At 35.7% G+C, this 16,088-nt stretch overlaps 1 protein-coding gene across 4 annotated transcripts in view; it reads left to right on the top strand.

The window, feature by feature from the left end:
• The window catches only part of LAMA2 (laminin subunit alpha 2), a 620,981-nt gene extending 612,280 nt beyond the window's left edge, over window positions 1-8,701 (top strand). For all 4 annotated transcript variants that reach the window (XM_053904501.1, XM_053904500.1, XM_053904503.1 and 1 more), the window contains 2 exons: window positions 98-320; window positions 7,729-8,701. In XM_053904501.1, coding sequence (XP_053760476.1) covers window positions 98-320; window positions 7,729-7,886 — 381 coding nt within the window. In that variant the 3' untranslated portion in view covers window positions 7,887-8,701. The remainder of the gene's footprint in view (window positions 1-97; window positions 321-7,728) is intronic.
• Window positions 8,702-16,088: the final 7,387 nt, after the last annotated feature.

The following is a 16,088-nucleotide window of genomic DNA, read 5'->3' as shown; positions in this document are numbered from 1 at the left end:
GCCTTTTTCCTAGAGACATAACAATTTTTGCTATGCAAACCATCATGAAACCTTTCTAATGAAACCATCTGTGACTGTTCAATTTCCTATTTTCTAGCTTATGTTTCATGTGGACAATGGTGCCGGCCGATTCACTGCTGTCTATGATGCTGGGATCCCTGGGCATTTGTGTGATGGACAATGGCATAAAGTCACAGCCAACAAGATCAAACACCGCATTGAGCTGACAGTAGATGGGAACCAGGTGGTAGCCCAGAGCCCCAACCAGGCATCTACATCAGCTGATACAAATGACCCCGTGTTTGTTGGAGGATTCCCAGGTGAGCCTTATCTACCCCAGCAAGAATTTGTTAGTGGATTTAAAATATTTATATATTTCTATAAATATGTCCAAGAACGTGTGCTTAAGTATACTTCCTAGCTTTAGAATCTACTCCCATAAATAACACCTGAAATTTCCAGTGTGTAAAATGAGCATATTACTTATATAAACCACATGGGGCTGAACTTTACATGATAGCCCCCAAAGTTTCATTCATGAGGAGATGGGGGCTAGAGGAAATGAATTTGCTTATAAAAGATATGAGGCATTTAACAGTCAGAGTTGGTGTTCTTTCTGATTTTTTGAAAATCAATATACCAGAGGAATCATAAATTGTTATGGAACTTATTTCCTCAAGTTCTGGAAATCATTGGGTTAAACGCAGCTAATTTCCCCCTTAGGTTATTATAGCATTTATATTTATATTACAAAGAAACCTAAGCAATAAATCTGCATTCAAAACCCCTGTCCAGCACATTAAGTAGAGCACATAAACCACAGAGTTACCTAAAGTGCCCATAAACAAGAGTGCCCAACTTGATGAGAAATAACCCAACCACCTCTTTTTAAATACTATAATAACACAGACTCTTGGAATGGTCTTTCAGCGTGTTGGCAAGAGAAACTGCCGTTCCCATGTAAAGTTCCTCTGCTTAATAAAACAAGCAAAATATATATTCAGCAGTGGTTAATGGAGGGGAAGATTTAGGAGAAATGGGGACCAATTCAGAGCTCCTTTTTCCAAAGTTGCTTCTGGGTTTGAAAAGGGCCTACCTCTGCTTCAATCGGGATACCCTCCAAGGTACTTTGAAGGAGATAATGTATTTCTCCACTTAGAGTCTATGAAATGGGATCCTAGTTAGCACTTACTAGGCCTACTGAAAGAATGGAGTGTCTCCTCAACACAGAAAATACTTTGTGTGAGTTTTCAACCTACTTAACCTTTCAGGATGTATTTTTACAATGAAGAAAGTAATAAAGTCACCATTGAAAGCCCATATCCTAATTCAGTAAAATATTTGATCAATTGATTTGTTTCACTAAATAAAATTCCATAATATATCAGAGTTGTAAACTCTTTCATTCCAAACCAAACTCTTTGCTATCTTAAAATGTACAATTCTACATGTCTCCAAATTTCAGCGTACATAACCATAGAAACTTTACAAGTTTAGCTGTTAGCGAAGCTAAGCACAAAATCACTAACTTTGCTTAAAACAGGCTTCCAATTTAATCTCAAGCTAACAGCTGACTAAAACAGGGCCTTAAAAAACTTTCAGCAAAGATGGCAGAGAGGACTCTAAGCTCACCTCATCCAACAGATACAACTAGATAACACATGTTATCATTATAAATAATCCAGAAATGAACTGAAAAGACTGGAAGAAAAAATTCCACAACAAAATGTAGAGAAGAGGCCACAGGGAAGAAGGTAGGAAGGGCAGAGACTCCGTGAGAAGTTAAAGGACCACAGGCCCTTGGTGGAAGTGAGGGAGCCACGGGTATGCAGAGGGGAGAGAAACAGAGTCACACTGGGGAGTCTACATGGGGAAGGCAATTCCGGGAACGTCTGGCTTTGAAAACAGGAGGGGCCAAATTTTGTGAGCTTTTACAGCCAGCAAGACTTAAAGCCTGGAACCTTAAAAATCAACAGACTTCTCTCTGGGAGAGCCAGAAGGGTGGTAAGAGACTGAGTCCCCACCCTTCAAGAGACAGCACAAAGAACAGCCCAGAGATAACAGCAGAGCAGAGGCAGTTTGAAAAACACCTGGGGCATAAGGGAGGGGAGTTACTGTCCCAGAGGGACAGAGATTGCTGGGAGGCTCCCCCAGAAATAAAGAAGCCAGAAAGCACCATTTCCCTCCCCTGCCCCCCAGCACAAACACACAGCCACCTGCAGGAACTGTTCCCTACTTAACTTGCTTAGACCAAGCCCCACCCCCTCCAGCCCAGCCTGCTTGGATGTTGGTGCTGTGGATCCCCTCCCTCAGAAAACCGGGCTCAAACCTCGCTAATACTGCATCTCCCTACCTCATGTTTTACAGGGCCTCTGTCCCATCTCCCAGAGAGGGCATGCACACCTTGCTAAAACTAGGCACCTTGCTCATGTGCGTTTTGTGGATTGGCCTGGTCTCAGCAGCACAGACATGTTCTCTCAGGGCAGATGACCAGCTAGACCTTGTTAAAAGTGCGTGCCTACCCACTACTTTCAAGGGCATTAGACTTAGCTGACTTTCCTAACACACAGAAACAGACAAAATGAGGAGACAGAGGAAAATGTCCTAAATGAACAAGACAAAATTACAGCAAGAGACCTAAGTGAAACATAAATAAGTCATATCCATAAAAGAGAATTTGAAGTAATTATCATAAAGATACAGCACTTGAAAAAAAGAGTGGAGAACATGTTGAGACCCTTAACAAAGAGAGAAAAAACAAAATCAGAGGTGAAGAATACAATAATTGAAATTAAGAATACACTAGATAGAATAAATAGCAAATTAGAGGAAGCAGAAGAACAAATCAGCAACCTGGAGAACAGAGTAATGGCAAGTAATCAACCTGAGCAGGTGACAGGAAAAAATAGGCAAAATGACAATAGACTTAGAGAACTCAGTGACTCCATCAAAAGTAATGGCATTCACGTTATAGGGATCCCAGAAGAAGAAGAGAGAGAAAAGGGGGCAGAGCATTTACTTGAAGACTGAATAACTGAAAACTTCTCAAACCTGGGGAAGGAAACAGAAATTCAGATCCAGGAGGCACAAAAATCCCCCAACAAAATGAACACAAGGAGGTCCACACCAAAACACATAGTAATTAAAACGACAAAAAGCACGAAAGCAGCAAAAATCAGTGTATCTGTAAAAAATACCAGTCAATGGACTCATAAAATAAAAGGATGTAAAGTATGACACCATATACCTAAAATGTAGTTTTTTGGGGGGGTGTGGGGCGGGGAGAGGTGAAAAAATTGGTTTAAACTTAAGCGACCATCAATTTAATACAAACTGCCATAGGCAGATGATGTTATATACGAACCTACTGGTAACCCCAAATCAAAAACCAGTAACAGATAATGCAAAATATTAAGAGAAAGGAATCCAGTGTATCACTAAGGAAAGCCAACTTATGATGAGAGAAGAGAGCAAGAGAAGAAAGGAACAGAGAAGCTCTACAAAAGCAACCACAAAAAAAATAACAAAATGGCAATAAATTCATGCCTATCAATACATACTTTGAATGTAAATGGACTACATGCTCCATTCAAAAGACGTAGGATATCTGAATGGTTAAAAAAGCAAAACCCATCTATATTCTGCCTACAAGAGACTCTTTTGAGACCAACAGACATCTGCAGATTGAAAGTGGGGGATGGAGAAATATTTATCATGCAAATAGACATGAAAAGTATTGCCAGGGTGGCAATACTTACATCAGGGAAAATAGACTTTGAAACAAAGACTTTAACAAGAGGCAAAAAAGGACACTACATAATAATAAAGGGAAAAATCCAACAAAATGATGTAACAGTGGTGAATATCTATGCACCCAATATGGAAGCACCCAAATAACAAAAATTTAAAAAGCTAATAACAAGTATAAAGAAACTAATAGTACAGTAACACCCCTTTTTAACACCCCATTTTCATCAATAGACAGATTATCTAAACAAAATCAATAAGGAAAGGGTGGCTTTGAATGACATACTGGACCAGAGGCATTTAACAGATAGATCCAGAACATTCCATCTTAAAACAGCAGAATACCATTTTTTTAAGTGCACATGGAACATTCTCCACAGTATGTCACATATTAGGCCACAAAACAAGTCTCAACAAATTTAAAAAGGTCACAGACATACTTTTCTGACCCAAATACAATGGAACTAGAAATCAACCACAAGAAAAAATTTGGAAAAAACACAAATACATGGAGATTAAATAACATGCTACTAAACAATAAATTTGTCAACCAAGAAATCAAATAAAAAATTTAAAAAATACATGGTAACAAATGAAAACTCAATGGTCCAAAATCTTTGGGATGCAGCAAGTTGGTTGTGAGAGGGAAGTTTACAACAATACAGGCCTACATCAAAAAGCAAAAAAAAAAAAACAAAACAAAAAACTCAAATAAACAATGTAAACTTACACCTAAAGGAACTAGAAAAAGAACAACAAACCTAAAAACAGCAGAAGAAATAATAAAAATTAACACAAAAATAAATGAAATAGAAACAACAAACCAAAAAAAAAAAAAAAGATCAATAAAAGCAGGAGCTAGTTCTTTGAAAAGATCAACGAAATTGATAAATATCTAGCTAGACTCAAAGAAAAAAAAGGGAGAGAGAACTCAAAGCCAGAAATGAAAGAGGAGAAATAACCCACACCACACAAATACCAAGGATTATAAAATAATACTAAGATTATATGAAAACAAATTGGATAACATAGAGGAAATGGATAAATTCCTAGAAACATATAACCTCCCAAAAGTGAGTCAGGAAGAAAGAGAAAATTTGAACAGACCAATTACTAGAAATGAAATTAAATCAATAATCAAAAAACTCCCAACAAACACAAGTCAGGACCAGATAGCTTCACAAGTGAAGTCTACCAAATATTTAAAGAAGAATCAATACATGGTCTTCTCAAACTTAAAAAATAGAAGAGGAAGGAAAGCTTCCAATTTAATTCTATGAGGCCAGCATTACCAAAACCAGAATAAGATTCTACAAAAGAGAGAAAAAACTACAGGCCAGTATATCTGATGAAATTAGATGCAAAAATTCTCAACAAAATACTAGCAAACTGAATCCAAGAATACATTTTTAAAAATCATTCACCACGATCAAGTAGGAAGGGGTAAAAACTACATGATCATTTCAACAGATGCAGAAAAAGCATTTGACAAAGTACAATATTCATTCATGATAAAAAGCCTCAACAAAGTAGGTTTAGAGGAACATACCACAAAAGTAGGTTCATAGAGACCATGTATGAAAACCCCACAGTTAACATCATACTCAATGGTGAAAAACTGAGAGATTTTCCACTAAGGTCAAAAACAAGACTAAATTGTCCACTCTCACTACTTTTCTTCAATATAGTACTGGAAGTCCTAGCCATTGCAATTAGATTTGAAAAAAAAAAAAAAAGAATAAAATTCATCCAGATTGGTAAGGAAGAAGTAAAATTTTCACTATTTGATGACATGATACCTATATATAGAAAACCCTAAATTCCACCAAAAAGAAAGAAAGAAAGAAAAAAAAATCCTACTATAACTGATAAAGTAATTCAGTAAGGTTGCAATACAAAATCAATGTACAGATATCTGTTGCATTTCGATACACAATTAATGAGCAGCAGAAAGAGAAATTAAGAAAACAATCCCATGTACAAGCACCAAGAAAATATATACCTAGGAATAAACATAACCAAGGAGGAGAAAGACCTATACTCTGAAAACTATAAAACACTGATGAAAGAAATTGAAGATGACACAAACAAATGGACATTCCATGCTCATGGATTGGAAGGTCAAGTAGTGTTAAAACGTCCATACTACCCAAAGCAATCATCAGATTGAAACAATCCCTATCAAAATGCTAACTGCATTTTCCACAGAACTAGAACAAACCATCCTAATTTTTTTTTTAAAAAGATTTTATTTGTCAGTAATCTCCACACCCAGTGTGGGGCTCAGACTCACAACCCTGAGATCAAGGGTCACATGCCCCACCAGCCACTGCAACAATCCTAAAATTTGTGTCAAAGCATAAAAGACTCCAAATAGCCAAAACAATCTTAAAAAAGAAACACGAAACTGGAGGTATCACAATTTCAGATTTCAAGTAATATTACAAACCTGTAATAATCAAACCAGTATGCTACTGGCACAGAAACATGTAGAAAATAGAACAGAATAGAAAGCCTAGAAATAAACCCACAATTCATATTTGACAAAAGAGGCAAGAATATGCAGTAGCAAAAAGTCTCTTCAACAAATAGTATTAAGAAAACTGGGCAGCTACATGCAAAAGAGTCAAACTGGACCACTTTGTTACACCATGCACACACGCAAAAAAAAAAAAAAAAAAAAACTCAAAATGGACTAAGGACTTAAATATAAGATCTGAAACGTTAAAATCCTAGAAGAGAGCACAGACAGTAATTTCTCTGACATGGGCCATAACAACATCTTTCTAGATGTGTCTCCTGAGGCAAGGGAAACAACAGCAAAAATAAACTATTAGGATTACATCAAAATAAAAAGCTTCTGCACAGCAAAGGAAACAACCAACAGAACTAAAAGACAGCCTACTGAATGGGAGAAGGTATTTGCAAATGATATATCTGATACAAAGTTAGTATTTAAAATATATAAAGAACCAATATAACTCAACACCCAAAAATCAAATAATCCAATAAAAAATGGGCAGAAGACATGAACAGACATTTCTCTAAACAAGACATACAGATGGCCAACAGACACATGAAAAGATGCTTAATATCACTCATCACCAGGGTAATGCAAATCAAAACCACAATGAGGTATCACCTCACACTGTCAGAATGGCTAAAATTAAAAAACAAGAAACAACAAGAGTTGGAGAAGATGTGAAATAAAAGGAACCTTTGTGTACTGTTGGTGGGAATGCAAACTGGTGTGGCCACTGAAAAAGTATGAAGGTTCTTCAAAAAATTAAAAATGGAATTACCTTATGATCCAATAATCACACTACTGGGTATATACTCAAACACAAAATATACTAATTTGAAGGGATATATGCACCCCTATGTTTATTGCAGCATTATTTACAATAGCCAAACTATGGAAGCAGGTAAATGGCTATCAATAGATGAATAAAGAAGATGTGGCATGTATGTGTGTATATGTGTATATACACACACATATACATACATACATACAATGGAATATTATTCAGCCATAAAAAGAATAAAAACCTGTCATTTGCAACAGATAGATCAGACGGTATAATGCTAAGTGAAATGAGCCAGTGAGAGAAAGACAAATAGCATATGACTTCACTTATATGTGGAATTTAAGAAATAAAACAAATGAACAAAGGGGGGAAAAGAAAGAAAGACAAACCAAAAAACAAAAACCAAAAACCAGAAATACCGATTCTTAACTATAGAGAGCAGATGGTTCCCAGAGAGGAGGTGGGTGGGAGGATGGATGAAGCAGGTAAACGGGACTGAGAGCACACCTGTCTTGATGAGCGCTGAGTTGTAGATGGAATTCTTGAATCACTGTATTTTACACCTGAAAATAATGTAATACAGTGTGTTAATTACACTGGAATTAAACTTTAAAAATACCTTTAACATGGAAGCCACATTTCAAAACTGAGTCTTTTTTGCTTTCTTTTTCAGATGGCCTCAATCAGTTTGGCCTGACAACCAACATTAGGTTCCGAGGTTGCATCCGATCTCTGAGGCTCACGAAAGGCACAGGCAAGCCGCTGGAGGTCAATTTTGCCAAGGCCCTGGAACTATGGGGCGTTCAACCTGTATCATGCCCAGCCAACTAATAGGTTTAACTCCAAGAAAGGCTCTTCAAAATAAGTATATCAAGTAAAAGAAATATATCTTACCTATATACGTTATTAAAACTAATTTGTGCATGTATATTGAATTATTTCTGTACTCATGGCGCTGATTCAGAGCCCAGACCGACTTTAAATTCAACTTAAGTCCATGAATATTAAACCAATTATTTCATTCTAAATAATTGCTTGTTTTGTGTGATTTTAAAGATGAAAGGCAACTGACCATAAATTATTGAATTTGCAACATGCCTTGAAGTCATCTCAAGAAAAGCTGAGATGTAATTTGTGAATGCAACTTTTTGATTGTTTTTATTAACTCCTATTAAAACTTTTTTCATCCTTTTCCATGTACATCATCTTTGGCTTTCTGTTCAGGCCACTGAAAACAACAATGGATTTGGCATGTTTGGGAGGAAATCAGCTCCTTACTCCCTATGTTTGAGAAAGCATTAGCAAATCATTTCCCTGATGTAGGTTTATTATTAGAGAGTTTAACTAGCCATATGAATGAATACTTTTTTTGTGCTGAGCATGTATTTAGAGAGTATAGATCAGATTCTGGCAAGAGAGCTTAATTACTTGATTTTCTTGTTTGATAATGATTTATAGGCTTTGGGGAGACACCAGAACCAAGCTCCAGAATGACAATTAAGCACACATTTGATACTATATTACTGAGACTATGGGCTCCTTAAATTTTCAGTGAATATCACAGTATACATAATCACAGAGGAATAATGCTGAAATGCATTTTTATTTACCAGGAAACAATAAACCAGAAACTTAATAGAAGTACATTGCTGAGTCTTTTTGAGTGATAATTTGATTTAACAAATTAATTTCCTTAAAAAAAAGTCTGTGTTTAGTTCTTCTTTTATCTACTCTTTCAATCATCTTCAAAGGGGTCTTTGAGAAGACTGACCTAGATTTTATTCATCAATTTAAGAAGGAAGTGTTTCATTTGCCATCTTCAGTAGAAATAGTTGTAGTCTAATAATGCCGAACATGTAAAAGAACAGACTTCCTTCACATGGTAATTTTAACAAAAGAAAAATAATCCTTTTTGACAGTGCTATCCACAAGGGGAAAGAAGGTGCTGTTTCTAATCAAGGAGATGGCTAATACACTCAGCATTTCACCATTAGCCAGTTGCTTGATATCATTTGCCTATATAACCTCATTCTAGATCAAGCAATCTCAATCATGGCTCCATTTTGGAATTTCTGGGGAAGCTTGATTTAGTCTAGGATGTAGCCTGGGCATGAATATTTTTAAAAAGCTTCCCAGGCAACTCTAAAGTTCCATCAGGAATGAGAACCACTGTTCTAAAGAGAGAAAGTATCCACTATGTCATAGAGTTGTAGAGTCCTCTAACAATCTATTGTTGTTGACTTTGTCTTGGCCATTTCCTCACACATAAAAAAAATAATATTAAATCAAGTTAATGCCTTTTGAGGCATCTTTAAGTCATAAAACTGAGAACCAATGTGTTTTAAAAATGAGGATGTTCCTTCTCCACTGAACACTGACAAGATTTGTGCTTACCTGGAAAATAAGTGAATAAACAGAAATAAAGATGCTAAGTTCCTAAATTAAAAGTTAATGCCTTTCTTTCCTGAAGCCTCAACAGAAAGAAATATAACAAATTTGAAAGCAAAGGTACTCAATTAATAATCCTATCAGAGTCAAGTCCTGTTGAGGTCGATTTGTAGGTGAATGCCTTAGAATGGTAGAATTGGAAGGGCCCTTTGAAATCAATAAGTACAGTGGTTCTCATCTCTTGCTAGACATTAAAATTGCCTTGGGTACATATAAAAAGAAAAGATTCTTATATCTGTATATCACCCCAGACGTTAGTCTCTGAGTAAGGCCCTGGCATTGGCATTTTCTAAACATCTCCAGTTGATTCTAATGTGTGACTAAGGCTGAGAACTTGGGTTTCTACTGCCTCCCTATTTTATGGGGGAGGAACTGGAACAAACGCAGAGAGAGTTGATGTGTGCTTCAAGCCCCACATTAGTTAAGTTTTCCAAAATATTCCCAAGAAAGCTGATCTGGACCCAAGCAGAATTCACTGAATCAGGTATTGGCTAAATTTGTCCCAGACAAAATCCATATTCAAAAGTGGATCATGAATTTGTATGGACAAAACTTGGCCAAATTCTAAGATGAGAAATAAGGAAATTTTATGAATAGGAAAAGTTTCTCTGGCATATTTTAATTCTCTACCTCAATAATCAGATTTTTATCCCAAAGCAAAACATTTCCTTCACCCAACCTTAATCCCCTCAATAATTTCCTCACCTCCTTCCACCCACAGCAATCACGAAGAAGACAGAATACTTTTCATTTATTTTTCAAACACCCACTCCTACCAGGTTGTCAACCTTCTTTAAGAAGGTGCTTTGCACTTCAGAAGAAAAACATTTATGAAGGGAGTTTTATTGAAGTTACCATGGTGAGCACAGCTGACAATGGAATATAAGAAACTGAGCAGATTTCAGACCCAAAGCACTAGAACACTGGCAAAGTTTCAATTAGTGGTTTTAAAAATCATAACTATTTTCTCCTTCTTTGATTTAGCCTATTGTCTCCAACTACAGAATTCTTCTAGATTTTCTGCTTAACAACAGAGGAAAAGACTACTTTGACAAATTAAAAATCTCAATTTTATGTGAAATATTTACTGAATTATTAGGGAATATAATTGGTATCTACAATTATTATGGAAACAAAATACAATAGCTTTCCCAAGTACAGAGCATAGTCTTTCACTACCACTTGCAGAAGATATGACTTCCTGCTAATGCAGGACTGCAAAAGCATTTTTCAATGTCTTTTAATCTCTGTTGAATCAAGAGAGAAATACAAACCTGTTGTACTGTACTCATCTGCTTGACTGAAATTAGTACATACTTCAGACCCAATGAGCACTTGAAGGGAAAGGATCTCCCAGGCTGTGCCTGAAATTCTCTTGTTTGGAATCTTGATATGCAGGTTAGTGACTCAAGCTCACTCTTGGGCATTTGTGCCAGAAACCTAAGTGACATGAAATGTGTGCCCGTTGTCAAAATGAGAGTGTTATGACATGAACTGTGCTCCCCCCCTCTTCCAAATTCATGTGTTGAAGTTTTAGCCCCCAATACCTTAAAATGTGACTGTACTTGCAGAAGGGGATTTAAAAGAGGTAATTAAGGAAAAATGAAGTCATGTGGGTGAGCCCTAATCCAACATGACAGATGTCCTTATAAGAAAGGGGTAAGACACAGGGAAAAGACCTTGTGAAGACACAGGGAAAAGACCTTGTGAAGACACAGAGAGAAGATGGCCATCTACCAGCCCAGGAGAGAGGCCTCTAGAAGAAACCAACCCTGCCAACATCTTGAAATCTAGTCTCCAGCATTGTGAGAAAATAAATCTCCACTGTGTAAGCCACCTAGTCTGTGGTACGTTGCTATGGAAGTCCCAGCAAAATAACGCAGAGCCTTTCTGCATAAATACACAAATACATACACACATAGAACATCAACATATTTCAGATTCCTTTAGAGTGACATGTACTTCAGAGAAATCCATTATTTTGAACAGTGGCCATTATCACTTACATAAATGAACACAAAAAATTGAGACTAAAAAAATGAAAGAATATTCACAACATACTTAAAGAGAGAAGTTGTTTTTATATGTGCTTGGGGATATTAGGAATAGCTACATAGTAATTATAAATCAAAGAAATAGTGTTCTTCTTAATACCACCACTTACTGAACCTTTCAGCAGAATGGACTCTCTGGAGAGCTTTCCTGGTTTGTATTTTCATGTTTGGAGAACTACTAATTTATCCTTGGACAAATCAAAGTCCTGCTTTATTTGGGAAGGTTGTCTCTCTAGAGCTCAGCCCTCTTCAGGGACATACCTAATAATATAAAATGTGATAGCATGGGAGGTGGTGAAGAGTAATTAGATTCTGATATATTTTGAAGATAGATTAGTGTTTCTATCAAAGTGAGAGTGTTATGACATAAACTGTGCTCCCCCTCTCCGAATTCATGTGTTGATTTTTAGCCCCCAACCTTAAAATGTGAGTGAAGGGGATCAAAAGAGGTAATTAAGGCAAAATGAAGATGGCCTATGGAGTATGAGAAAATAAAGTACTGATAACTTCTAAGCATCTGAAAGAATAGAGTAGGCATTATTTGGAGATGGGGGGTTGTAGTCAAAGTGGGGCTTTTACAGATAGGAAAACCAGGTCATTGGTTTTAGATATTAATTTTAAACTTATCCATTAGATACTTAAGACCACTGTACCATAGGCAATTGGATAATGAGTCTGGAGTTATAAGTGTAAATATGGGAATCATCAGAACATTGATGTTATTTGTAGCCACAAGACTGATGAGATCACCAAGGGAGTGAGTGTAGTTAGAGGACTATGGACACACCAAAATTAAGAGTATTAGTATATGGATATCAAAAAAAAAAATTCAAAATTTAGACAAAAGAAATCACTGGGTGTTCTTTCAGTGCAGTACTGGGTTTGAGTTTCTGTTGACTGGCCTATTTTATAACTCTATAATGTCAAAGGTATCTTGTAGATTTTTGTCACGTAGAAATATAAATAAATTTTGTCTGGTTGAAGGTAACAATTTTTTATCGAACTGAGAAATCTTATCTTAATATTCCTTTATGTATATGTCTGTGTGTGTATAGATTCTCAAATGCTGTTTAGACCAGTTCATCATCTTATTTCTTCCCTCATTGAGTTAAATAAAATCTTTGACGTGTATTCACAACATATTTGCCTGCGAGTCATAAATATTTAACCTTTTGAAAACTATACTTTAGCAGGGCAGAAGGCAACGAACGAGGAGGAATGAATCTGACCAGCTTAAATCAAAACCAAAAGCCAAGTCACACAATGAGTTCATTTATGAATGAATTTTCTCAATTCCCTAAGCGTATGTTTTCATTGCCGCATTTCTTGTGAAGTAAATATTATTTTAGAAATTTAAAATAATGTTAAGATGAAAAAAAGCTTAAGAATTACAGCTTTTTATTTCACTTTTTCTTGGTAATTTCTCTCCCCGGCTACTCCAGCCTCCACTTTTACACACAACACACACACACACACACACACACACACACACACACACATAGTCTTAGGGATGTGGTAATGTTGGAACTGGGAGATTGTGGCCAAATAAACTATTGACTTTTAAATTCCTTTAGAGAAGTGTGGTCTAAACTTTTGACACTCAAACTCTTGTGTATAACATCTAATCATAAAGACATGCATACACTCTTTTAATCATTTTGTTACTTATGAAATACATTAAGTCAAAGACTTAAAAACAATTAGATCCACATATTAAGATTTTGTATAATTATATAATATTTCCTAATAAAGCCATTATCTTACATATAACAGAAATCAAATTGACTGCTAAAACACACAAAAGACATATCTGAATAGATTGACCAAATTTGGAGAGTATATTTTGGATTGGCTTACTTGAAATGCATAGAAGCTATGCAGCATACACAGAATTCATCAGAAGTACCCTGATGGGCACTTCAGAGAAATGGGCAATCATCCCTAAAACTGAAATATCAACATTAGAGACTGCTGACTGCAGATGGAGAAAGACATGCCATACATACTAAGACAGGATGACCAGGGAAAACACACAAGATCAAGTATGAGCCCCAAAACAAAATTCACTGAAAAGATACTACAAATTTTAGGTGACAATGTTTCATTGAGATGTATTTTGCATCCAAAACTCTATAGAGTATGTTCCAGGGTTAAAACTGTCAGAATTTATTTAATTAAGTAAGTGACAGTTCATGAGTCTTCTCAGAGGTGTAGAATAAGCCAGCCAAAGTTTTTCTATATTAACAGATAGAGATGGAAGAGAGAGAGAGAGAGAGAGAGAGAGAGAAATAGATTGTTACTTTTCTCATTTTAAAGGCAATGCTTACTTTTAAAAAATAAAAAATAAAAGCAATGCCCACTTTAAATATATAATAAAAGCAAATTTATTGATAAATTCTTTTTGTTTGATTCTAATATATAGAATTTATATTAATATTTTGATTAAAATTTTAGCAATGTGTTGTAGCATCAAAAATGAATCAAAACTATATAATATGATGTTAGCAATTTTTATACAACAAATAAAAGTGGTTCATTTTAATATTTTTCATTTTTTATTTCTCAATGACAATTAAAAGGGGAATTTTCCACTACTATATGCAGGCACTTCTCAAAACTAACGTATTGTTACTGTGAATAATTTAGTGCATTAAATAAATACTTAACTGGATATAATTTAACAATTTATTTTATCTTATAAATTGGTTTCTAGGGGCACCTGGGTGGCTCAGTAGGTTGAGTGTCTGACTCTTGATTTTGGCTCAGGTCATGATCCCTGGGTTGTGGGACCAAGCCCCATGTTGAGATCTGTGCTGAGCATGGAGCCTGCTTAAGATTCATTCATTCATTCATTCATTCATTCATTCATTCTCTTTCTCTCTCCCCACACCCCTCTCCCCTGCTCACTCTCTCTAAAATAAAAAAATTGGGGCGCCTGGGTGGCTCAGTCGGTTGAGCGTCCGACTTCAGCTCAGGTCATGATCTCGCGATTCGTAAGTTCGAGCCCCGCGTCGGGCTCTGGGCTGATGGCTCAGAGCCTGGAGCCTGCTTCTGATCCTGTGTCTCCCTCTCTCTCTGCTCCTCCCCTGCTCATACTCTGTCTCCCTCTCAAAAATAAGTAAAGATTTTTTAAAAATTAAAAAAAAAACAATTGATTTCTAATGTATTAGAGATAATTATGATGCATCATATACAATTTTTTATTATCATATACAATTTCTTAAATTAAGGATCTGATGAGGAAAATTTGCAGAAATTAACTTTAAAACAATGTCAAGGTGCCCAGCATCCCTCTGTTGGGTAGTAAACCTACTGAATAACTTAAAACTTGATGTAGGGATTATCAGAAACAATAATATGAGGGAGAGGGGAAAGAAAGGGGATTAATAAGGATTTTTTCAGGGAGACTGGAATAACAAACTTATTTAAAAATTACATAATAATCCAAATAATATTGGTTTAAACCAATGTAATGCATATAATTCAACTGAATTCCTAAACTATGCTAGAATATTATATTTAAAAGTATAGATTAATAGTTTTCCAAATGTGATTGTTCTGACTCTACCAAGTACCAATGGGTTCAAGTGTGTCCAGAAGCTCATCTCTGAAAAAGTGCAGTAATTATAAAGCAGAGTAATGGGAGAACAAAGTTCTTGAATGAATAATTGAACAGAAATACAACAGGAACTTGAGGACACAAGATCCAGACATTGAAATCAAAAGAGTCCTCTTTGAATTAAAGCATTGCCAAAATCCCTCTTCCTTAAAAGACTATGAAGAGTAGAACTGCTATCAAAAGAAAAAGAAAGAGAAAGAGAAAGAACGATTTATTTAAATCAACCTTTCAATTAAGAATAAATTATTTCCATGCTCATGGATTGGGAGAAATAATATTGTCAAAATGTCTATACTAAACAAAGCAACTTACAGATTTAATGCAATCCCTATGAAATTACCAACAGCATTTTTCATAGAACTAGAATAAACAACTCTAAAATTTACTGTATGGAACCACAAAAGGCCTTGAATAGCCAAGGCAATCTTGACAAAGAAGAATAAAGCTGAAGGTATCACAAACCCAGATTTCAAGATATACCTACAAAGCTGTAGTAATCAAAACAATGTGGTAGCAGCACAAAAATAGACATAGATCAATAGAGAATAGAAAACCCAGAAATAAATTCACCCTTTTATGGTCAATTAATCTATGACAAAGGAGGCAAGAATATACATGAGGAAAAGATAATCTCTTGTTAATGGTGCTGGGAAAACTGGACAGCCACATGCAAAAGAATCAAACGTGACCATTTTTTTACACCATACATAAAAATAAAACTCAAAATTTATTAATGATCTAAAGATAGGACCTGAAACCATAAAACCCCTAGAAGAAAACATAAGCAGTAATTTCTTTGACATCGGCAACATTTTTCTAGATATGTTTCCCCAGGTAAGGGAAACAAAAGCCAAAAACTACTGGGACTACACCAAAATAAAAAGCTTTTGTACACTGGAGGAAACCATCAAG

The sequence above is a fragment of the Panthera pardus genome, unplaced genomic scaffold, assembly GCF_024362965.1.
Source record: "Panthera pardus isolate Hobbes unplaced genomic scaffold, ASM2436296v1 HiC_scaffold_17, whole genome shotgun sequence".
Lineage (NCBI taxonomy): Eukaryota > Metazoa > Chordata > Mammalia > Carnivora > Felidae > Panthera > Panthera pardus.
This window is presented reverse-complemented; position numbering and strand designations above follow the sequence as displayed.